The 24,074-nt window shown below is 56.9% G+C and overlaps 2 protein-coding genes and 1 long non-coding RNA gene across 23 annotated transcripts in view; 1 reads left to right on the top strand and 2 right to left on the bottom strand.

Moving 5' to 3' along the window:
* The window catches only part of PLXNB1 (plexin B1), a 28,383-nt gene extending 19,218 nt beyond the window's left edge, over positions 1–9,165 (bottom strand). For 2 of the 7 annotated variants that reach the window (XM_081525697.1, XM_081525699.1), the window contains exons 1-9: positions 8,388–8,518; positions 4,608–4,660; positions 2,886–3,998; positions 1,750–1,932; positions 1,352–1,480; positions 1,124–1,224; positions 710–842; positions 383–539; positions 3–111 (exon numbers count right to left, since the gene is read on the bottom strand). In XM_081525697.1, coding sequence (XP_081381823.1) covers positions 3–111; positions 383–539; positions 710–842; positions 1,124–1,224; positions 1,352–1,480; positions 1,750–1,932; positions 2,886–3,992 — 1,919 coding nt within the window. In that variant the 5' untranslated portion in view covers positions 3,993–3,998; positions 4,608–4,660; positions 8,388–8,518. Of the gene's footprint in view, positions 1–2; positions 112–382; positions 540–709; positions 843–1,123; positions 1,225–1,351; positions 1,481–1,749; positions 1,933–2,885; positions 3,999–4,607; positions 4,661–4,745; positions 4,878–5,311; positions 5,382–6,224; positions 6,295–6,532; positions 6,645–8,227; positions 8,305–8,387; positions 8,519–9,056 lie in introns of those variants that run through there. The other 5 variants (XM_081525698.1, XM_081525701.1, XM_081525703.1 and 2 more) reach the window with 4 other exon arrangements.
* A 2,124-nt stretch (positions 9,166–11,289) lies between these two features.
* On the bottom strand, positions 11,290–20,502 carry CCDC51 (coiled-coil domain containing 51). Of its 15 annotated transcripts, none has more exons than XM_081525738.1 (6): positions 20,328–20,502; positions 20,024–20,124; positions 17,481–17,626; positions 13,992–14,296; positions 12,804–12,968; positions 11,290–12,268 (listed from the first exon to the last, which is right to left on the bottom strand). In XM_081525738.1, the coding sequence occupies exons 4-6, from the start codon at positions 14,286–14,288 to the stop codon at positions 11,513–11,515; spliced, it is 1,218 nt and encodes a 405-aa protein (XP_081381864.1). In that variant the 5' UTR covers positions 14,289–14,296; positions 17,481–17,626; positions 20,024–20,124; positions 20,328–20,502; the 3' UTR covers positions 11,290–11,512. The 15 variants fall into 15 exon arrangements, with proteins under 15 accessions (XP_081381864.1, XP_081381866.1, XP_081381869.1 ...); XM_081525740.1 differs by having other exon boundaries at positions 20,024–20,092; XM_081525743.1 differs by having other exon boundaries at positions 17,595–17,626; positions 20,024–20,092.
* Positions 20,503–20,570: 68 nt separating this feature from the next.
* Positions 20,571–22,435, top strand: LOC145520102 (uncharacterized). The gene is made up of 4 exons (XR_014064214.1): positions 20,571–20,662; positions 20,752–20,807; positions 20,891–20,978; positions 22,240–22,435. It is a non-coding gene; the product is annotated as an uncharacterized LOC145520102 (long non-coding RNA).
* Positions 22,436–24,074: the final 1,639 nt, after the last annotated feature.

Genomic DNA, 24,074 nt, shown 5'->3' with positions numbered 1-24,074 from the left:
ACGGTGCCGACGGGCGGAGCAAGGTGACGGCCACGCAGTCATAGAAGGAGAGGGCAGCCTCGGCGATCACAACGGCGCCAAACCTGAGCTCCATGCTCACGGACACGTGGTCTGCAGAGAGGGGAGGGGCTGGGCTGAGGGCGGGCAAGGGGCACCCGGACCCCAAGACCACACCGGGTTTGGGATCAGCACTCCAAAGGGGCACCCAAGATGGGGAACACAGTCCACAGGGTAGGAAAGAGGGACTTGAGGGGACCCAGGAGCAGACAGAGGACGCAGAGAAAGGCACCGATTCAGGGTCCTTTGCCTGCATTCACACCTCATCCCCATCACACCCCTCGGAGCAAGATGGGAAGACGGCGGGGCTCCTTCTCTCACCCACCGGCTCCTCTTGGCAGCTCTGGGGCCTCACTCGGGTCTGGGGAGGGACACATCACCCCAGAATTGGTCAGCAGGGCAGGACTCTGGGATTCCCCGAAGTGGCAGGAATAAGACTCCCCCGGCCACAGCGGGGGCAGGTCAGGTACCGACAAGAAAACCTGCCAAGAGAGGCCGGGACACCGTTGGAGCCCCAGGGCAGTGGATTCAGGCTCCGTGTCCGGGCTCCCGGCGTGGGCAGGCACCTGTGGCCACCAGCCCCCAGGGGTCACAAGCACCACCCCGCACCAGCCTGGGTTAGTAACAGGGCCCCGCCTGCTCTGGTCTTCACCTCCCTCCTCTCCTCACGGCTGATGTTGGCAGGACTCAAGGCTGCCACGCGCAGACATCCCAGCTCAGGCTGGAAGCTCCACACCCACCGCTCTGAGCCCCGACCCCGAGAGCACTCAGAACGGCGGCTGCACCTGGACGAGAAGGACCAGTGTCCACCTGTGACCCTCACGGGGCCACTGGCAGTTCACGGGGCAGGGACACCTACAATCCTAGGGACCAGGGCAAGATCCTCAAAGGTGCCATGACATGCCTGGCAAGTCAGGGTGGAGGGTGGGATTGGCACATCCAGGGGTCAAAGGTGGAGAGTCAAGGGCCAAGGACAGGGAACCCTGGAGACAGGGCAAGCAAGTGGGTAGGAGCATTGCGGGCAGGAGGCTGGGGGTGGGGTGGGGATGATTAGGGGGGCACTGACCTGCCGAGGAGCACACACCACCCACAGTATGGGTCCCTGTGAGCCAGGCAGGATGCACAGTCCAGGTGCTGAGCACAGGAGGCCACGGGAACCTTGAGCAGCTACAGCAGCAAAGAAGACTTGAAGCCAGCGGTCCAAGTGCCGGCAGCTCTCCCACATACAGGGTCCCGTTTCCCTCAAGGGCCCTCCCAGCAGCCACACCCTCCCTGGCTGGCACCTGGCACTCACCGTGCTCTGGGTCATGACATACAGGTGCTCAAAGGCCCCATCAAAGATGAGGTCTCTGCTCACCGCAGACCCCTGCTGGACAATCTGCGTGGAGTACGGGTGGCCATCGCTCCCTGGGCCCAAGTAGACCTGAGATCAGAGACCACAGGGTCTGAGGCCCAAGGCCCGCCCTGCTTGCCCCAGTAAAGTAATTTACAGGTAGAATTTCCTCCTAGGCAATACAGGTCAGTACCACCCAGCCCTGGGGTGGGAGTGGGGGTATCATGGGTAAATGCCACCCAGCTTCAGAAAGAGGAACACAGGTCATTTCCCCCAGCCTGGGGCCAGAGACACATGATAGATCTCACGTCGCAGCCCCAGGGGTCCCAGGCAGGGCCCAGCACCTCCTGTGGACTCACTCTATGTAGCTGCCCTTGACTGTCGCCCAGGAAAGCAATGGTGTGTCCATCTTCCATGGTGATCGCCACGGCTGTTAGCTGGATCCCCGGCCACTCCAGAACCGGCGTGGCTTCCAGGGGGACACGGCTGGCCATGGGGCTGGGCGTGTGGTCTGAGCCACAGGGATACGCATCCAGAGTGTCCTGTAGGCAGCCAGAAGCCCAAGTTAGGCCCTCCCCAGATCCCCTCCATCCTCCCTAAACAACCCCATCCCCTCTCCCAGCATCTCTGCCAGTTCTTGGCTCTCCCACAGCTGCATCCTTGGTCCTGCCTCAGTGGCTCCCCTCCACAGTCTACAGCAACTCCATCACCTCTTGTGATCCCGACAGGTCTGGGGGCCCCACTTTCTCCCATCCCTGGCCTGGAAGCTGCTTCCTCCAGTTCATGCACAAGCCTTCCCCTGGACCATTCTTCCAAAACTTCTTCCAGCCTGCATCCTTCTCTCCACGTCCACTAACTTGGGTCCCCTCCCACCTCTCACTGAGTCAGTCTCCCTATATGTAGCTTCTACCCTTTCATCCAACCTGCATGCGTGCTAAGTCACTTCGGTCTTTGTGACCCCGTGGACTGTAGTCTGCCAGGCTCCTCTGTCCATGGGACTTCCCAGGCAAGAATACTGGAGTGGGTTGCCATCCCTCCTCCAGGACATCTTCCCCACCCAAGGATTGAACCTGCATCTCTTATGTCTCCTGCACTGGCAGGTGGATTCTTTACCACCAACGCCATCTGGGAAGTGTTCACCCATCCTGAGATGAGAGCCAAACAAGTCTCAGCAAGCCTGAACCTCACTTGCCTCTCTCGCTCAAGAAACTTGAAACAATAGAGTCCAACCTCACCACATTCTGGGTCCCTGCCCCATACCCTAGACCCTCAGACACCCTCTCAGTCCACCTACACAAATGCCATACGTTCAGTGCCAGGTCCAAGCACAGCCCTGCACAGCTGGCTCTCTGTCCCCCCAAATGCCACTCTCACTGTAAGATACCCCTCCATTGCCCAGACACAAAGGAATCACTGAACATCTGCCGACCTGACCGGTACATGCCTGCTCAGTGGCCTCAGAGACAGAGAAGGGCTGGCCAGCGCCAGGACTTACCACGGGCAGCTGAGCACAGTCGGAGTTGACATCATACTCGATGTAGGCCACCTCGGTCCCATCCTCGGCGCGGCCCTCCCGGGTGTAGCAGGCATCACGGGTGCGATTAGCAAGGCGATCCACCTCATCCAGTGGGAAGGCGCAGAGTGCTGATGCGCCAGTTGTCCCTGCAGCTGCCGATGGGGGTCGGCCCACGGTCGGGGGAGCGGCCGAGGAGAAGGCCACGAAGAGCACCTCGCCCTGGGCCACCTCCGCGGACGCGGCCACGGCCGCAGCCTGGATGAGCCCGTAGCGGCCCCCCTGACAGGCCAGGGGCAGCTCCACGTAGGAGTAGTAGTGCTGATCCCGGAGGCACACGCGGGACATGTAGGCGCGGAAGGCTCGTGACTGAGCCTGCAGGTCCCGCCGAAGGAACAGGAAGTAGGCGCTGGCCCCACGCGCGAAGGCGCTCACGAAGTGATGGCTATACTCCGAGAGGCGGCCCACGGCGAGCTTGGCCGTCTCCTCATAAGAGAAGGTGGCCTGGGGGTCTGGGGGCTGTAAGGCCCGAGTGGTGATGGGCGGGATGCCGCCCCCCACGCCTCGGCTGGTGTAGCCTCGCCCCACAAACAGGAGGGGCTCCCCAGACGGGCCCTGGGCCACCAGTCCCACAGTGCTGACGGTGGGGTCGTTGGCGGCCACATACTGGGTGTCCCCAGGCCGCTCTGGCCGCAGCAGCAGCTGCCCGAGCTGCCCAAGGCGCCGCTGCTCACAGACCCCCTGGTGCACGCTGCCGCACACCACCAGGGCCCCGGGGCTCACCAGGAGCAGCTGGTTCAGGTTGCTGGTGGGCTGCGCCTGGGGGCACTCGTCCGGCATCACAGGGGGCAGACAGTCCCTGCTGTCCAGCACGGGGCCAGTGGACACGGTGGCCTCCAGCTGCAGTTCGGGGCTCAGCTGGAACAAGAAGTTGGTGGCTCCGAGGTAGAGGGTGCCTGAGGTGGGGTCTCGAGCCAGGTGCTGCAGACGGGTACCATTCGGGGTGAAAGCCGTCGGTGGCAGGGGCTGGAGGGCGAGGACCCACCCAGCCCAGAGTGCCTGGAGGAGAGCTAGGCCGAGAGCAGGCATGGTCACCTGGCAGGGAGACAGAGAGCTTGAGCAGGGCTCGTGCGGCCGCCTGAGCACCGTGTGGACCACTGGTGAGAAACAGGGCTGTGACACTGCCAAGATGCCCCTCCCAACCCAGCGGACCAGGCTGAGATGGCACTGCAGTTACGAGGACCGCAGGACCACAGACTAGCAAGGGCTCAGCAGACACTGTCCTGGAAACGTCAACATTGCCCGTTCTTTGTAAGTATCACTCTCTCAGGAGACCAGCAACCCCCAGCCCTCACCTGGCCTGCCCATTGTCAACACAGGGCCCAAGGGTGAGGAGCTAGAGAGGCAGAGATGCGGGAAACATCCCTTTCCTGGGAACCAGGGCCTGGAAGGGGCAGGAGAGCCAGGGGATGGGAAGAAGGGACCCAGAACTCCGAAGAAAGGAAAGCCCCTCTGCATGGATGTCAGTTTCTTGGGCAGGAAATGAGAGGGCAAGATCCCATGGGCCACCTGCATGTTAGAGCAGGGCAAGAATTGGGTGAAGGGCCTTGCAGGCTAGGAATCCAGAAGGGTGATAACCAGAGAACCAACAGACCAGAGAGATGAGGGGGTTTAGGCTGCACCTAGGTGTGAGGCCAGGCTCACCTGGCAGGGCCGGCTGGATCAGGAGACAACGGCATGCCCCAGGTGGGAGTCACCTAGCCAGAGAGAGAGCAGAGCATGGAGCTGGGGGCTGGGCGGCAGGCACGTGGGCCCCCAACCACGGAGGCAGCACAAAGGTACCTCTCCCCGCTACCCAGTCTGCTAGTGGAGCTGGGCCCAGCCTGGCCCTCGGCCACCAACCACATTCCACAGGGGACGCCTCCTCGGAGCCCATGGGAGGGGGCAGGCAGCGGAACCAGGCATCCTCGGGGCCTGGGAAAGGGCAGCTAAGGAGGAGCCGCATGGCTGGCAGGGCCCAGTCCGGCCCCCACTCTGGTCCTGTCCCCCCCTACAGCCTGCCCTCGGCATCTCCCATCCTTGCCCTCTGCCCAAACTCTGCCCTCTCAGGGCCCCCAGGTACATACCCTGCCCACAGGCCCAGGCCGAGCCTCACCCCAGGCTGCCACCAGCACGTGAGCACACTCATGCGCCCACACACCAAGATGCATACACACCACCCACCCTGCATGCACACACGCAAACACATGGGCATGAGCACACACCTAGATGCATGCACACACCGCCTGTACATACGAGCCAGAGACACACACCTGGGAGCACACCCCCCACACACTACCCACCCACCCACCCAAGGTATACACACCACCACCCACATCCAGACCCCACACAGACAGACTCAAACACACTTCCCTGGTTCGAGCCCTAAGTCCTCGAGGGCTCTGGAAGCCAGGCCATCATCTCTTGCTTTTGCCTCTCCTGCAGGTCAGAGCAGAGTGGGAGGTGGAGGGGGCAGGGGGGTGGTCCTAGAGGAAGTCACCATACGAGTACCCCACATCCCCTGAACCTTCCCAGACCTTGAGGGCCTGCTCTCCTCAGACTCCCTCCCTGCAGGCTCCACCTGAAGCCTGGGGAGACCAGGAAACCATGACACCACCTTGCTAAAACCTGGCTGGTCTCCAGCGTGGAGCACCAGGGTGGGTAAAGCACTGGGGACCAGCAGTGCATCCCAAGCTGTGGGATGCTCTCCCTGCTTGTTTGGGTCCAGGCCACACGGCCCGGCCCCTCCCGCCACCGGCTGCCAGGGCACAGTGCTCCTCCGAGAGCTTCCCAGGGTCCAGGTCGGCTCCTCCCAGCCGAGGCCCCCTGGGGGGGTGCTCCTGAGGCTGGCCCAGAGGGAGCAGGGCTGGGCATAAGGCTTGGAGGAAGGTCCAGCGAGGAGCTGTGGCCACAGCCCGGCTGGGCACTGCTCCCAAAATAGCTTGGGGGTTTCCATTTTTAGTGTGCAGAGAACAGGGCAGCTCTATGGGAGCGGGAACAAGGCAGCCACTGTTTGCCACCGAGGGGGCAGGGGGAGGGGGGGCAGCAGGGAGAGTTGTGAACCCGGCGAGAAGCCCAGGACTATGGCAAGGCCAGGCTTCCCAGGAGCCCCCCACCTTGTTGCCAAGGCATGGTGGGGAAAGTTTCTTCCCCCGGAAGACGGGGTCTGGCCTGAGGATGGGCAAAGGCCGGCTGCTACACTAAGCTACTGCTTGGTCCCTCCCACCGCCCCCCGCTGAGTGATGCGCCTTGGGCAGAGGGTCTGCCCCACCATTTGCTTACAAACATTTGCTCAGCGCCGACTTCATGCCAGAGTTCTCCAGCCCTCAAGGCGCAGCCACCAAGGCACTCCCTACATGTAAAATCACAGCTGGGTCGAGTGGCCCACAGGAAGCCAATGGGCAGGACCCAAACAGCTTCTGGCAAAGTCACATCGCAGGCTGGAGGCTGACCCCGCTGGGAAAAGGGTCAGCCTTCTTCAATCACTGCCATGGGGCCGGGCCACCCTCGCCCTTCCCCACATACCATGGGTGGGAAGAAAAGAAGGGCGGTGACATTTTTCTCCTTATCGGCCACATGTTTCACTTTACCTCGGCCACAGAGCAGCCTCCAGCCCCTCCGGTGTACCTCCTCTCACCTCAGGGGGATTTCAAGCAGAATCTGAGGATGTCTCTCGCGTCTTTGGAGGCACCCCCCAGGGCCGGGAGGATAAAGGTCAAGCCCTCCCATCCACACGCTCTTCTGTGCGATCCTTGCCAGGACTCCCCCACACAGGCTCTACGTTCCAGCCAGGCCGAACTGCAGACTGCTCATCACACTCCTCCACGCTCACTCCCTATTACATGAGGTGGCCAACCATCATCTCCCAGGGAAACCCTCACTGTCTCCCAGGCTCCTGAGAAGTCCACCACGTGTGGTCGGTGGGCATCCCCAGCCACCACCCTGGTGTACACTGCAGCTCTGCCTTGGGCTCTCTGAGCCTCAGATTTCCCATCTGGAGAATGGGAGGCAGGACTGCTATGATCGTTCAATGTGATATGGTGTGTGCCTGGCATGCCAGGCACCAACCAAGGCCACTTTTCTCCCTGTTCCACGCTCCTACTCCTAGAATTCCTTAAAGGCAGAAAATGTGACTTCAAATTCAGAGGCCCCAGTAAGCAGGACAGTTAGCACTGAGCAGGTGTTCCTCGAATGTTGAAAAGAACCCTCATTTCACAGCCAAGAAAACTCAGCCAGCAGGGGAGATGCGGGGCCCACAACCGGCTCCAAGCCACTCAGCTTCTAGAGGACACAGTTGTCAGCCCCACTTTTATTAATGACTAGGCCAGAGCAGGCTGAAAAGGCTGCTTTGGAGCTGGGCCTCCAGTCGCCAGCTTACACAACTAAGATCTCTTCTCCACCCCCCACATCTCAAGCCCCAGCTAGAGTCAAAGCTTAGCTCTTCTGGGCCCCCCATCTCTGGACCGATTCAGTAGGGCCCAAGGCTGCCTAACTTCTGCCTGCAAAGAACAAGCAGTCTCCTGGACCTGGGGCTGTCCTCGCCAACCAAAAGGGCATATAAACTCTGCCCTTGAAACTGGGAGAGTGTCCATATCCCAGCCTTCTTCACTGGAGTCTCCGGGATTGGTGCGAAACCGGCCTTTCCTTTCAGCCCTCTCACTGGGCTCCCAGGGTGCACCCAGAAGTTACTCATTGACAGCATCAGAGTGCAGAGTGCCTGCCTTGTGGTCTATGTTAAGCCGGGGTAGGGGCGGGGTGGGGGGCACCATTTATCAGTGAGGACTCAAAAGCGCTTATCAATCACCCACCGTCTGCGTGCGGGGTGGGGGGCTCCCCCTCTGGGAGTGCGTGGCAGGGGAAATCCCAGTCTGCCTTTTGTCAGTCGCGCCGAGTACCGCCTGGAAGGGCTATTACTGTGGAGGGGAAGCCTGGACCTCCCCGTTGCTCTTCCCCGACCCTCCTCCCTCCTCCCCGACCAGGGCAAGGACCCCCCCAGTGGTCCTGGGAGGGCGGGGAAGAGGCCGGCCGGTCCCTGGCTGAGGCGGCGGCGGCGAGGAGGGGGCGCGGAGGAGCGGCTCCACCTCCTCTGTCTCCCAATCGCGTTACAGGCGGAGCCGCCAGAGTTTCCCTTCGCGCGGAGAAGTGTGGTCCCAACTCTCAGGATCGAAGCCGCCCACCACTCACCCCGGGCCTCGCCGGCCCGGCGGCATCGCGGCTCCAGGCCCGTCCACCCCGGGGACGCGTCGCCCCGGCCCCACCGCCCCGGCCCCGGGCCCCGCACTCACCACCCGGCCGGGCCCCGCGGGACGAGCGCGCCGAGGCGGGCGCCGGCCGCTCCGGGTTCGGGAACTGCGCGCGCGGCGGCCTCCCCCCTCCCCGGCTCCCCCCCCCCGCCCCAGCCCCGCCACCCCCCGGAGGTGGGTCTGGCGGAGCCGCAGCTGTTACCCGGAGACCGAGGGGCGGAAAACTGCGCCCGCCGCCCGCCCCGCCCGCCGCGGCGCTGCCACCGCCGGGAACAAAGGAGACAAAGCCGCGTCGGCCGGGCCTAGCTCCGCTCCTTCCCCCCCTCAGCGCCTGCCGGGCTGCCCTCCCCCCGCCCGCCGCCCAGGCCAGGCCGGAAGCAGCCGGGAGAGCCGGGCGCGCGGCCCCGAGCCGCCCGGGACCCCGCATTCCAGCCCTCCCGGCTCTGCACTTGCCGAGGGCGGGGGACTCGGCCCCTCACTCGCTAGGGGGGCGGACGGTGGGGGAAGGGGAGGGAGAAGGCGGGCTGCACCCCGGCGGTTGCTAAGGCAACGCGGATGGCGGCGGGAGGAGCGGACAGAGCCGAGCCGCGGGACCGGCTGCCCCACCCCGCCCAGTCCCCGCTGGGCCTCACCTGCGCGCCTCGCTGGAGCCGGAATTGGGAGCCCTCCGGCACGGGAGGGGCCGGACGGCGGGGGCTAGGGGGCTAGGGGGTGGGGGTCGCGCTCTGCACCCCGACGTGTGGTGGTGCTTCGCCCGGACCTCCGCCTGCCTGCCTGCCAGCGCCCGGTGGGACCCACGCCCCTCACCTGCCCTACCAACCACCGCCAACCACCACCCCCCGCTCTCCCGGGCCCCCGAGCTCCCTCTTACCTGTCCAGTACCTGGCTCCTGTGGTCATCCTCCTCCAACTCTCTTTACCTGAACTCCGGGGCGCCTGGTTTCTGCCCACCGGTCCTACTCCTGGGACTCTCAAACGGCCAAGCTCTCCTTCCGGCCCCCACCTCTGGCTGTGCGGGAAGAGCGCCGGCTTTGGGGTTGGGCCTGGGTTTGCGCCATCACTGAGCCAAGAAACCTGACCCCTGCCCCCCAAACACATATGCTTGTTTGCTCACCGCCAAGTCGAGGTGATGCCACACCTAGCCCGGCTGGGAAAGGAGGGCCCACCGCTGCAAACGTGCACAAGCTAGGGCGCATTTCCTCCCTTTCCTCCCAGACCTGTACCTGGACCCGCCCCAAGCTGAGAAGCCGTGGGCAAGTCTAGACTCCCTCACCTGTAAATACGTCACCCTTCCAAAGGAACACCTGGGTTCTCTCCTGAGGCCCAGGTGTGCCCTCTGCCGGGCCCTTCAGGCTCGACTCCCTCCAAACTCAGGAGCCAGCACTTAGTTCATCCTATTAGGACTTCCGGAGGGTTTTGGCTCATGGCCACTGGGACAGCCGTCTGGGAGGCAAATTTTGTCACACACACCCTGAAAGCTCCCAGGGCCTCTGCAGGCTTCAGGGGAGCCTCAATCAGGTTTACATCATCCACACTGGCTGCTGTCAAAAGAGCTAAACTTCAGGCACCCTCTTCCCACCTGCCACCGGTCAGTGTGCCTTCACTGACACATAGCTGGCTCTGCCTTCCAAATTGTCCCTCCTGAGCTCCTCAGCTTGCTCCCCCGACCTCCAGCCTCTCTTCCAACATCAGGGTCCAGGACTCAGCACCCTGTCTGCACCAGGATGGCACCCTTCCCCCAGTTCCTTCGTCCCTGGACATCACAGACCCCAGGTGCTATCTGGTCTTCTGGGTCCCCCACTCCATTCTCTAATCTTATGCTCCACACCCATCACCACCTCAGTCAAGCTGGTGTGCTCCAAGGCCCTCCGCCACCTTGCCTCGCCTTCCTGTGCAGCTTGTGGGGGTGTGGGGTAGCCCTTCCATGTGCCTGGAATCCTCCCCTCCCCAGACCCATTCACTCAAGTGCACCCCCTTTAGGACCCACCTCACCTACCTAGGTTTAGGACCTCGGATTTCCAAACCCTGCAACATCCCTCATCTATAGACAGATATGGCGTCTCCTACCCCACCAGGAGGATGAACATCCCAAGTGCAGAGGTCATTTCATCCCACACCCTCCAAAGGAATCATTACAAAAAGAAAACAAGGCCACGGATGGAGTGACCAGACGATCAGAGGTTCACTGCACCCATGGGGCCACTGGCCAGGGCTGAGCACAGGCTCCCAAGAAGGGCGGGATCTCATGGAAGCGTTTCTGCTTCCACAGGCCTCTGCCGTGCGTCAGCTCTGCTCAACCTGCTGACCCACCTCGTTGCGTCCTGAAAGGAGGGTGGGTTCTTCAGACCCACAGTGCAAGCAGAGCGCCTCCTCGCTGCTCCTGTTTACTCAAGGACACACAAGGCCACCCATGGCCATTCGACACAAGAGGTCAAAGGCTGCTGTTCTCCACTGAGAAGGAAGAGGTCAAGGGTTCTCGGTGCAGTACGCCTCTGTGCCCCCCGCCAGCTGTACCTCCCACCTCTGGGAGGTCCCTCCCCATCACTGCCTCACCACTCACACTGCTGATGGGCTGAGCTCTGCCCAAGGCTGGAGAGGCCATACCTAGGCTGTGTGTGAGATGACACCCCGCCCAAGTGGCGCTCCAGCAGGGAACCAGATTGGTTGCCAATCCCTGTAATTCTGTCCCCAGCAGTATTTACCAACCATTCCCCCAATCCCTGTTCCCTGCTCTCCTCTGATCTATCCTCCAGTGTTAGAACCAGGAAGTTCTCTCCAACATGGCAGAGAAAATGATCCAAGACAGGCCATGACCAAGTCACCAGTGAGTGGCAGTGAGCCAAGTTTTATTCACTGGAAATCATGGGCCATCCACAGGTGGGTTGGACAAGTGGAGGACAGGCCAGGAAATCCAAAATGAAAATCTAGGCCTCAGGGAGGGGGTAAGGGGGTGTGTGTGAGTGTATCCAAAATGGTCTTGAACCAAGGGCCAGATCAAGAGATGAGAGAGGAACTATAAGGGGGCGATTATCTTACTTTCAGGCCCAACCCTCGAGTTCCAAATCTGAATGTACAATGGACAAAACTCAATCTCACATACATTACTTTAAATAAGACAAAATGAAAGATGTTTTAATAAGACAAAATTGAAAGACGTGAGCACAAATATTTGATAGTTAACGTCAATTAGTGTTGCCTAAAAAGCAAAGGATGTCTGCCGATGAGGTCAGACTCAGGCTGAGTACACCCCCAGAAGTTCACTTCATTGCTTCATTCGCTAACTAAATCCACATCCATACCCCCTCCCTCTGGAGGAGGGTCCAGGGGGCTAGCTGGCCCTGAACAGCATATAAAGCACAGGCAGGACGGCCACAAATGTCGCGCAGGTGACCAGTGTGCCGTAGACGGTGTTCCTGTTGACCTGGGCTTCCAGCCTCTGCTCCGTGTCCGACAGCGCTAGGATCACGCTCCCCTGTTCCAGCAAGGAACCAGGCAGAGCCCCGTCTGCAGGCTCCACCAGGCCCGGGTGTGCTGCAGCCTTTGCGAGCTGAACCACGCCAGCCACTTGGCTCATGGTCTTTTCCAGGCCATCAAGCTGCTCTCGTAAACCCTCTAGACGTGAACGGACCTGCCTAGAATGGCTGAGCTGCTCTCTCAAGGCAGCTGAAAGGACATCTGTGTCTCTGTCTCGGGTGGGGGAAGAACCTGCTTGGGACAAAGAGCTCTGCCCGGTCCCAGCCTGCACCAGGCCCTTCAGGTCTGCCACGAGGTCACGGAGGTCCCTCTGCTGGAGCGAGTAGCTGGACGCCTGTTCTCGGATGGCTTCCTGGAGGCTCACAGGCCCCTTCTGGGCCTCCAGGAGCAAGGCCTTCAACTCCTGAAGCCGCACGCGGTTCACGTAGGTGGAGCCAGCCACACCAATCAACGCCCCCAGGACTGACCCGATGAGCGACCAATTCTTGGTCCTCTCTGCCCGAGTGCGCTCCTTCTCATGGCTTTCCCGCACGGCTGCAGAGAAGAGGGAGAACTTCTCTCGCTCAGAGTCTTCCGCGCGCAGGTAGGTCATACGAAGCCGCTTCTCCTCCTGCGGAAGCAAAGCTGTCATGTAGCAGCGACCTGGCCCAGCAGCCTCCAGCAGAAGTCCCACAACCACATCCCTGGGGCTTGGCTTCAGGCCTGGCACGGATTACATGCTCCATAAACAAGCTGGGTGAGTGAGGGCAGTGTTAAGCCTGGACGGGTAGGGGGAGCAAAGGAACCGGGGATGGTCCAGGTGAGCGGTGCTATCCTCCCCGGGCAGTCGTGGGTCTGACTGGACATGCATGGGGGTCTCCAGACTGTGTCTGTCAGAAGGGAAGTGTCTGGTGCTCTCCGGGAGGCCCTCTCCATGGTGCTCCCTCCCAATAATCCGGGGCCCAGAGTATACTAGACCGTTGATCCCAGTTCTCCAGGAGTGGAGAGGGTGGACAGGCACTGGAGTCCTGGAGCCCAGTCTCTCCCCAGGGTATTCTGGTTTACCTCCTTACCAGGTCTCTGACCCCCAAACCCATTAGAGCTCCCACCTCGCCCCTCCACACCCTGCAGGCTAGGGTCCCCGTCTAGGTGAGGAAGTAGCCTACCTGCAGCATCCTGTGCTCCAGAGTGGCCAGCTCCAGGTACTGGTTATCGTCTCTGGAGATGCGGTCCAGGCGATCCCTCACCTCCTTCAGCCTGGCCTGCTGACCTTCCAAGTCCTCGCGAGCCTCCCGGACAAGCCCTCGAGCCACCATGAACACTTTTTCTGCCTGCAGTGAGAACAAAAGAAGTCACCTGCCCCTTTCTCCACGCCCACACAGGGCCCTCTCCACTCCCAACCAGACATGGCTGAGAAGAGGTCTGGGGGGGGGCTGTTAGTGCAAAGGCTGGAAAGAGAGTCCCTCAGACACACAACCCTGGCTCACCCAATGGTCCTCAGGGTGCAGCCCCGGGCCTTTAACTGGCTTCCTGGGTGTTACCTTAGCTACACCTCCCAACATCACCGAACGCCATGACAGGCATCACCAGGCCTCCAGTCAACAGGCTGAGAAACCCTGGCTCAGCCAAAGTCATGGCCTCCAAGGGGAGAGACAGCACTGCACCTCAATACCTCCGGCTAAGCCCCGGGTTCTTCCCACCCCACTACACTGGTCCGTGCCAGGGTGGGAAACAAGGTTGTTGCTGTCGTTGTTCAGTCGCTCAGTCACATCTGACTCTTTGCGACCCCATGGACTGCAGCATGCCAGGCTTCCCTATCCTTCCCTATCTTCTAGAGTTTGCTCAACCTCATGTCCATTGAGTCGACGATGCCAGAGATGGCGGAACACGTTTCCCCTGCCACAGAGGACTGGACAACCAGAGGCAGTTCTCCCCACCTCACAATCTGATTAATTCCCAGGGCCTCCACCTTCATGAAGAATGTTTTGATCACAGTAGGGACCTTGAGGACCTTGTAACCCTCCAGGCAACTCTCACCAACCCCCAAACAGTCAACAAAGGAAGTGTTTGCTGGCCCAACAGAAAGGATGTTAATGGCCCAGGACCCCCTGGTACACACCATACACAGCAATTTGTTTCTATGGGGAACAAGGGGGCCCTTCACCCCAGTAATATCAAACCCAGCCGTCATGTTAGAAACAACTCAGCTCCCCCTCTTAGTGGTATATGTTCAAGGACAGACGAATCTGGACGTGGCTTCCCACCACCTGTGGCTGATCATTTATTTGGCAGGAGCCTCCAGGCCACATTGCCCAGGTCAGAGGGCAGGGCCAAACCCCAGCTCCCGTCCTCACCTCAGTGACGTTTCCCTGGGCCTCTCGAACCTCATTGAGTCCCACAAACTCTTCATATCTGTCCCACCAAGTCTTGGCCGTGGAGGACGCCCGCTGCCGAATGCTGTGCCCCAGGGCTGCTCCCAGTGCGGTGAGGCGGTGGTATAGCCCCAGGGCCACCTCCTCGGGCCTCTTCTCTCTGGGCTGGCTGGGGCCATGGCTGCAGAGAGTCCTGGTCAGAAAGAGGTCCCTCCGCACCAGTACAGGAGCCACACCCCCGATGTGCCGCATGGCCAACACACGGCTGCGCCCTGTCATCCGGAGATCTGCAGGGAGAGGCCAGACAGATCGGCTGACAGCTGACAAAGGGAGGGCTCAAGTCGGGTCTCATGCCCGAGGGACAGTTCTCAACTGAAGAGCTCCCATTAAAAAGTCCAAACTGGGGACTTCCCGGGTGGTGCGGTGGCTAAGAATCCAGCTGCCAATGCAGAAGACAGGGGTTCAATCCCTGATTCAGGACGAGTCCATGTGCCGTGGGACAACTAAGCCCATGTGCCACAATGACTGAGTCCATGTGGGGCAAGTACTGAAGCCCGTGAGCCTAGAGCCTGTGCTCTGCAACAAGAGGAGCCACTGCAATGAGAAGCCCCCGAACTGTGGCATAGAGTAGCCCTGGCTCTCTGCAACTAGAAAAAGCCTGCGCAAAGCAACAGAGATCCAGGGTGGCCAAAAGAAATAAATATATATATATATTTTTTAATGTCCAAACTGTTGGGCCCGGAGAGGGCAGCCGCTAGGGTCAGGCTTTGCCAGGTGCTCTCCTGGACAATGGAGCACGTCAAGGAAGAACATATTTAGGAACCCAAGCCTTCCACCTCCCTCCATGACACCACAGGAGCCAGACCCTCCCATTCCACCCACCTGCCTGCATTGCCAGGTCTGCGTGAGAAGACTGGTAGCCAGTTTTCCGATAATTGCAAAGATTCTTTTTTATTTTCCTGATGTGGGCCATTTTTCAAGTCTTTATTGACTTTGTTACAATATTCCTTATGCTTTGGTTTTTTGGCCTACTGAATTTGTTACAATGTTCCTTCTGTTTTCTGTTTCGCTTTTTTGGCCATAAGTTATGTGGCATCTTCGCTCCAGACCAGGGATCTAACCTGCCCCCCATGCACTGGAAGGTGAGGTCTTAGCCACTGGACTACCAGGGAAGTCCCTCACAGAAAATTCTGAAACCTGTGTTGTGTCCATGCTAACAGAGCCCTGCTAGGATTCACAAAGACTGCCAGGGAAACTGGAATTAACTGAGGGGATTTGGGGGAAAGATTTCTGTAAATGACTATCAAAACCAGCTTCCCGGACTCCCTGAGGGCTGTCTCCAAACAGGGAAGCAGTTTCATTTCTGTTCTAGGACACAGCTCATTCATGTTCCAGGCCAGAAAGCTCCCGCCTCAAAAGACAATTCCGGGGTGAAAACAAAGCAAAACCAAGCTGCCCGGATTGCTTCATAGAGGACAGCTCTTCTGAAGTTCCCAGTAACCTTCCTTCTGCCCTCCAAGGCCAGACATTCCAGGTGACCAACTCCCAGTCTCACATGTCTCACTTTCCATAAGCTTTCTTCCTCCTCCCCAACCCCAGGAACTGCCCAACAGGTTAGGTTTCTTTAATCTTTCCCTTTTCAGCCTTGCTCTGATGTTTGGGCCCCCACAACGCTTACTCCTCTGGTACCTGAACAGCACAAGGAGTCTCCCATCATCCAGGCAGGCCTGGCCTGGGCCCAAGTGCAGGAATGATGCTGAGGACCCAGAAGAGAGGGCCAGGGTACCCTCGCTCTCAGGCAAACCCTGCCTCCAGAGCACCCCGCCCCCAAGTACTGACTCTGGCCATCCGAGTGACACCTGGGAGCCAAAGGACCAGATCAGAGAGAGGAGAGCAGAGGGGACAGGAAGACAGACTAGGAGAGCTCCAATTACAGAGAAAAGTGCTTCCGGATGTAAGGTGATCTCAGCCTCCCACCCTGGCCCCCTCCCCACGGTGCCATAGAGAAGCTCAGACCCTCTTGGAAACACAGTTGGCTGGGTCGGGGCATGCGTCCTGGCAAAAGCCTGAGCTGAGAGCCACAGAAAGGGACATCCCTATGACAGTGGCTCCAAGCTGGCACTGCACCCGAACACCAAAGGCCCAAGGGAGCACAGGCCATCCACGCCCCAGGGGTTGGGCAAGCCTCCGGGGCCTCAAGGCCAGTGCTCACTGCTCACAAACTGTGGCCCCACAACATTCCTGCGGGTGCGCCCCCATCAAAACAAAGCGTGCAGCCTTGTGGACCTGCCCACTGCCGCACCCAGCAGAAAGGTGTCCCTTTTGGCCCTCTTCTTTCTTGATCCTGCCTGACCAGCAAGCCTGCTCTCCTGAAGCCCTGCAGAACCTCCCCCTTGTCGCATCCAGCAGGTTAGTACCTCGGATTTCTCCTCCAACACCTCTGCAGCTTTCAGCACCCTCTCAATCTGAAATCACTACCCTGCCTCCTCAGATCTCTCCAACCTTGTCAACCTCCTGTCCCGGCTCCTCCTCTATCAGCAGCGCATTCCTGGATCCCAGGAAGGTCACTTATCCTGGGCAGAGAAGACAGCTCCAGCCTCCTACATGGTCTTGGCTTCCTCCCCTCCCCCTCACAGCTGACTTCACAGGGGAGGCTCTGTTAACTTGTAAGTCAGATCACACCCCTCCGGTAAAAACCCTGAGAGTCCCCCAGTCAGCTGGCATGAACGCCAGTCCTGCCAACGGCCAACAAGGTCCGATCCTCTCAGCCCAATCCCCTTTCTTCTCTCCATCACTGTAAGAACCCCACTCCAGCAACCCCACCACACTGAAAACGATCCTGCCGCAGGGTCTGTGCCCCGCCGCTTCCTCTGCATGGACCACTCCTCCTCCACAAGTCCAGCCACTTTACGCCTACATCTGCTCAAACATCACCTCTTGATAAGGCCTTTCCTGACAACTCCCTCCTTCGCCAACATCAGACTCCTTTGTTTTCTCCATCAGACACACACGTTGCCTTCTTCCTGTGTGCCTTGCCCCTCACCAGAACAGAAGCTTGGAGACAGCAGGGACGTGGCTTCGTGAGGAGACGCAGCAATGACTCCCAAGTGGCTCCCCGACTCCAGGCCCTCCTCTCAGCCTCCTACCCCCGCCCCCCCGCCCGTCTCCCAGCTCCTCCCCACTGAGATGTCTCATAGGCCCCTCGACCAGCAAAGGGAAGACATTCCTGGAAGAGAGAAAAAGTGGAACAGGGCTTGAAGTCGTCTAAAATCTGCAGAGCTACCTGTGCAGCCTGAAAGCAGTAGAGGAGAGTGGGGAGAGCTGGACAGGTGGACAGAGGCCAAAGTGAGCAGGGTCTGGGCCAAGTTCACAACCTTGCCTCTCCAAATCCATTCTCCTGCTCCATCCAGACGACTGTCTCCTACCAACTGCCCTCTCCTCAAACCTCCATCACCAGCACCTCATGCTCACCTGCAGCTGATGGTCAGCTTCATTTCTCACCCAGAAAATGTTTTAAAATTGGAAGAGAGCGTCCATAAACTCCTACTGTATCTTCGCACCTGCCAGGATCTGTCTCATGCCCACCTTCTCTCGCTCCTCAGGATGAAAACTTCCTGCTGTAGGGAAGGCCATGCCATGCTCCAGGTCCCATATCTTCTCCCTTCCTCAGACACGGCTCGGGAATTGATGCGACCACCCCACCCCCACCCCAGCAACTGTCCTGCTTCTCTGCTCCTCCTTACTCTGTGACAGAGCGCCTGCACCAGCTGTCTGCAGTTCCTCTTCTCCTGTTCTCACTTAACCCCTTCTCTGATCTGGCCTTCCCACCGGGCCAGTGGAACTGCTCTTGTACAGGTCATTCCCACGTGCCTAAAACCAATGATCAGTTTCCTCTTCATCTCACTTGCCCTGTCGGCAGCCTGTGCCTAGTGATAGCTTCCTCCTTCTTAAACCACCTTCTCCTCTTGGCTTCCAGTCCCCACTCATTTCCACAACCTCTCCACATGGCACCCCAGGGCTCTGTCCTCAGGCTTCTCTTTCATCCAGTCTTGTAACCTTGAAAAACCAGCTACAAAAATGTTCTACGATTGATTGTAGGAATCGTTGCGCAAGACTGTAAATACACTAAAACCACTGAAGTGTTCACATTAAGTAGGTGAATTGCACGGCTGCATGCCTGCTGAGTCTCTTTGGTCCTGTTCGACTCTTTGTGACCCCATGGACTGTAGCCCGCCAGGCCTCTGTCCATGAGATTCTCTAGTCAAGAATACTGGAGTGGGTTGCCATGCCCTCCTCCAGGAGATCTTCCCAACCTTGGGATCAAGCCCGCGGCTCCTGCACTGCAGGCAGATATCTTTACCACTGAGCCACCAGGGAAGCCGGAATTGTAGGGTTAGGGTTATGTAAACCATATCTCAATAAAGCTGTCACTAGAAAACAAACAGGGCTTTCCTGGTGGCTCAGTGGTGAGGAATCCGCCTGCCAATGCAGGAGACATGGGTTCGATCCCTAGTCCGGGAAGAGCCCAAGGAGCAAGTAGGCCTATGCACCACAACTACTGAGCCAGTGCTCTAGAGCCCGGGAGCCACAATGACTGACACCTGCAAACCCGCTCGCACTAGAGCCCACACACCCCAACTAGAGAGTAGCCTGTGCAGCAAGAACATCCAACACAGCCAAAAAAAAACAAACAGAATTCCCTCGTGGGCCAGTGGTTAGGACTTGGAAGCTTTCACTGTCAGGGCCTGTGTTCAATCCCTGGCTGGGGAACTTCGATCCAGAAAGCTACATGCTGTGGCCAAAAATAAATTTAAAAAAACAAGCAAACTGTATTCGGTCCTCTCCAGTCCACATCTCTCTTCTGAATTCCAGGCTCATTTACCAAACTGCCCAATCCAGGTCTCTGCTAGGAAGGCTGATGGGAATCTTCCTCTCCCAAAGCTGCCTTTACCACAGCCTTCTCCATCTCAGCTGATGGAAACCCCAAGTCCCAGTCAGGCTCAAACTCTCACATCATCCCTGACTTTGCTTTCTCTGCTTCCTCACAGCCAGTCCATTAGCAAATGTTACCTCCACCTCTAAAACTAAATTCAGATTCCCTCTTCCTCTTGCCCCTGCCCCTGCTACCCCAAGTGCCCAAGTGAAAGTCGCGTAGTTATGCCCAACTCTTTGCGACCCCATGGACTATACAGTCCATGGAATTCTCCAGGCCAGAATACTGGAGTGGCTAGCCTTTCCCTTCAAGGGATCTTCCCAAGCCAGGGATCAAACCCAGGTCTCCCGCATTGCAGGTGGATTCTTTACCAGCTGAGCCACAAGGGAAGCCCTAGTCCCGAAGACCAACATCTTTTGCCTGGGTTATCCTAAGAGCCTCTGACAGATGTCGGTGCTTCTACTCTAGCCCCTACTGTCAGAGCAGGCAGCGGTCCTTTCAAAACACAGGTCAGACCATCTCTCTCTCTGCTCAAGTCCTGCAATGGTTTCCCCATTTCTCTCAAGGTAAAAGCCAAAATCCTTTCCAAGGCCCACATGGCATCCACCTCCTGGCCTTCATCCTTCTCTCCTCTCACTTCATCTCCCATCAGTCTCCCCTTCCCCACTGCTCCAGTCACATGGACCTTTCCTCCCAGTTTTTGTGAGATACAATTGACATACACCATCACATAAATTGAAGATGTGCGATGTGATAATGTGACAAATGTATAGATTGCTAGATGTTTACCACAATAAGCTTAGCTGACACATCGTCCACTTCACAAAGCTCCCATATAATTCCCAGCTTCCTGACGCTGCTCCCACACGCTAAGCTGAAATTCCCACTTCAGGACCCTGACACCTCCGGGTCGCTATCCGTGTGCTGGCTCTCTTCTCTTTTTCCAAGTCCTGCCGAAATGTCACAGCCGTGCACTCCCACTCCAGGACGCCTTACCCACTCTGTTTATTTTTCCCCAGACACCTATCACAGGATCCGTGCTTTGCATTTCACGCCTTCACTGAGAGTCTGTCTTACTCACCAGAATGGCCGCTCTGCCAGGGCAGGCACTGTTTGGTCACTGCTGCAGCCTCAGCGCCTCAAGTACTACCTGCGTGTAGTACACGCCCAACAAAAAAAGTACTGGATGAATAAACAGAATTTGCGAAATGTCGCATTCCGAGCTATATTATAAAACTCCTTCCGGGAGCCTCCAAAGCTCTAGAACCGGTGATCTAGCACCCCCCCCCCAACTTCCCTCACATCTCCCTCCAATCACACTGTGCTTTCCTACGTTCCAGCGATGCACCGAACTTCAAGGCCTTTGCACAAGCCCATCCCTCTACCTGCAGTGCTTTCCCTGTGCTTCTTTCCAGACTTAGCGCTTGCGGTTAAGCACCCCTCGCGGCTTCCGGACTCTTCCCGGGAAGGACATCCAGCAGCCCCAGTACCTGACGCGCTTTGAGCCGCAACCCCCAAGGAGAGCCCGCCACTCAGTTGATCGCCGACCCTTTAGAGCCCGCCTCCCGGAGGACCGCTTCCGGCAGGAGCGCAACTTCCGCGTCAGGAGCCAATCAGCGAGCCCGCGTGGAGTATAGACGCAGGGGCCTGGAACGAGGAGCTCCGCATCCGGTGGCAGGGTCTGGGGAAGGGGCGGCAGGCGCCATGTCGGGCCGCGAAGGTAAGTATGGAGGGACGATGGAGTGGGTCAGGGCGGAGAGGGTCGAGAGCCGGCGGGGGCCAGGCTGAGCGGGCTCGTGTCTCACGCAGGTGGCAAGAAGAAGCCCCTGAAGCAGCCCAAGAAGCAAGCCAAGGAGATGGACGAGGTGAGGGCGGGCGCAGAGGCAAGGGCGGGCGCGGAGGGACTGGGTAATCCGTTTGCAGTGAACCCGCTTTCCTCTCTCCCTAGGAAGATAAGGCGTTCAAGCAGAAGCAGAAGGAGGAGCAGAAGAAACTCGAGGAGCTAAAAGCAAAGGCCGCGGGGAAAGGCCCCCTGGGTAAGTGAGGGCGGGGTAGAGATCAAATCGGACAAACGCGTGAGCCGAGCAGGTCAGTGTCCTGCCTCGTGGATAAGCTGCAAGGTCTCTGCTCCTGTCCACTGCGGTGGATGGTCCTAGCCAGGCTTGGATTCGCAGCAGCGGGACGGGGTGAGAGCCAGACCCAGTATGGGCTTCTCTTGCTTAGGGAAGTGGCAGAAATGGAAATACAGAAATGTATCTCACACAAGTTCGTATAGTTGAGTTTCCAGATATTCTCTAAAGTTTTTTGCTCCAAATCCGTATTTCACTACTGTGTTGCTTATATTTGACTACTCGTATAATTAAAAGTCTAGCAAATACTTTTGCACCCTGAGTCTTTTCACTTCTGGATGCGCCTAGGCTAATGGATAAAGTCCAGGCTTCTTGGCGTGTTTTTAAACTCAATTCTCTACCATTCTGTCTCTTCTCCCTTTGTGTAAGAGGAATTGGTTACATATCAAAATATTTTTCAAAACTCATCAGTCGTTGTATTTTGTGCTTCTTAAATCCTGTTTACATTCATCAAAATAGGGATTGTTTTCTCAGCAGTTATGTATACCCTATAGGATCACTGGGGCTCCCCAGGTGGCCGGGTGGTAAAGAATCCTCCTATCAATACAGGAGATGCAAGAGAGGAGAATTCAATCCCTGCATCAGGAATATCCCCAGGAGTAGGAAATGGCAACCCACTCCAGTATTCTTGTCTGGAAAATCCCATGGACAGAGGAACTGTTTGTTAAATTACCTACTGTGTGTTACTTGTAAATTGGGTAAAATAAAGGTATTGAGTAAATCAGATCCTAGGATCATAATACATCCAGTAGTGTGGTATGTGACAGGTAAGAATATGGTCTTGGAAGTCACACTACCTAGGTTGGAATCTTTTCTTTGTTGCATACCAGTTTATAACTTTGAACAACATCTAACACTGAGACTTTGTTATCTGTAAAATGGGTTGAGGGGATGCAGATTAAGTGAGCCAGTCTGAAATACCCAACACAGTTGAGATGCAGATCAGTGCACAGCAATTACTTGTGCCCTGCCTTTATTTTCATTCACCACCTTATTCATTTTTGCCCAGAAATAATACTGGTAAAGCCCTGTGCATGCTTATGTCACAAAAATGCCCAGTACAAGAGCTGGTCCTTACTATTTAATAGGATCTGTGGTAGGCCCCTGAGGCTTCAACCATAGAGTTTGTGTTTTTCCTTGGTTGAGACTTTTTTTTTCCTTTTTGCAGCCACCGGTGGAATTAAGAAATCTGGCAAAAAGTAAGCTGTTCCTTGTGCCTGAGGCAATGATGACCCTTAGTTGCATTCCTGTTTAAACACCTGGATTCCCTGCCATAGTATCTGTTGCCACCTATAGCTAGAAGGAAGTGTTGTCTTGAAACCTATTGTACATTTAATAATAAACTTTTGTTAAAAAAAAAAAAAGGAATACACTGGCTCATCTTGTCTTTAGTTCTTCTCAGCCATTTCTACTTTAGCTATGAGATCCATATAAACCCAGTTCAGAATCCTGCCAAAGTGTGTTCTTTAGTCTGTGTTCTATCCTGATTTCTGTACCACCTTAATAAGGTTGAGCATCTGTTCATGTAAGGAACCTGTTGTGTGCAAGTTGGACATCCGCCAGTGAACGATTCCTCTTGTCAAGGCACTTCTCTGTTGATGGAGGGGAGCGAGTCTGTAAGGACTAAGCTTATTCTGAAGCCCCCAGGTCTGCATTTCCACTAGGGCTCTAAAAGATCCTTGCTAGATTATCATCTCTTATCCCCCCCACCCCCAACTCAATCCATCAGCAAAATTAAATCTGGACCCTTCATACTTAACTCTGATGCCACCAAATCTTCACCCTAACTCTAAAATCCCTCACCTGAATATTATAGTCACATCAAAATTTGTCTTCCTCTCCCTACCCTTGCTTCCAAACAGCTAGTGCTTACTCAGGACCTAGAGTAACCTCTAAACCGGAAAGTTATACTTTGTTTCTCCTTGGCAGAAAATTCCTCAGTAGCTTCTTAGAGCAAAAAAAAAAAAAGTCCCCACAATGACCAGTGAGGCACTAAGGGGTCTGGATGCTGCTCTCTACCCTCTGGTATCTACAATTCATCCCCCTGATCCATCTTGAGCCGTGGAGACCTACATTCCAAGCAAGTTTTCACCTACTAGAAGCTCTTCCTTAGTCCTCATGTCTCTTAAACCCTGTTTCCTTTTTTTCTCCTGACACTTGTTGATTATCTACCACTTTGGACTCCAGGAAGGGTAAATACCTGGAGGACAGAGACCATAATGTGCTAAATGTGTATGTATTGAAACAGTTTAGATGCACAAGTCTAGACTTCATTTCTAGGATCTAGACACAACTATGGGAATAATGCTAAAAACACAGCTTTATCTTGAGAATGTGTTTTCCAGAAGGGCCCTGAGATTTTGACGAGCCAAAACTGGAAAAGATTTTCATAGATTGAAGCTTGTATTACAACTCTAATGTACTTGACACTAGTCGTAAAAGATAAATGTCCCCCTTTGGTTGTCTCCCGGAAAGTTACACAGCCAGTAGCATCCTCTTTGGACTTCAGGGATTCCCTATGGGACTTGCCAGCTGGCACCCATGCCTGTGCTGCTGAGAATAACGCTTCGGAGAGCCAGAGCTAGCACACTGCCCCTGAGATGAAGCTACTGCTCTTTTATTTTGTGGAACCCAGTCTGCACTTACGAAGTTTAATCTTCTGTTTTTATGAGACCAGAGACTTGGAGCAATTAAGATAAGCATCCAATATTTGGGTGACTATCTGAGGGAACCTACCAGTTACCTCAAAAAATTAAAGCCAGGTACTGCAGACCCTCTAGGCCCTGAAAACTATCTCCCTTTCATTTACTGCCCTGCCAAACATTCATAGGATACTCATAGGCTAAGTTAGAATTCCATGGACAGAGGAGCCTAACGGGCTACAGTGCATGGGACTGCGAGGAGTCGGACACGATTGAGCAACATACACACACGGATGAAAAGTCTTGCCCCTGTTACTTTCCAACACCTTCTTCCTGCTAAATGTCCTGCACATCACGGTGC

Source organism: Giraffa tippelskirchi, chromosome 9 (assembly GCF_054371585.1).
Source record: "Giraffa tippelskirchi isolate mGirTip1 chromosome 9, T2T-mGirTip1v1.2.pri, whole genome shotgun sequence".
NCBI classification, from domain to species: domain Eukaryota; kingdom Metazoa; phylum Chordata; class Mammalia; order Artiodactyla; family Giraffidae; genus Giraffa; species Giraffa tippelskirchi.
Note: the sequence above shows the minus strand (reverse complement) of the source record. Positions and strands in the feature narration are given on the sequence as shown.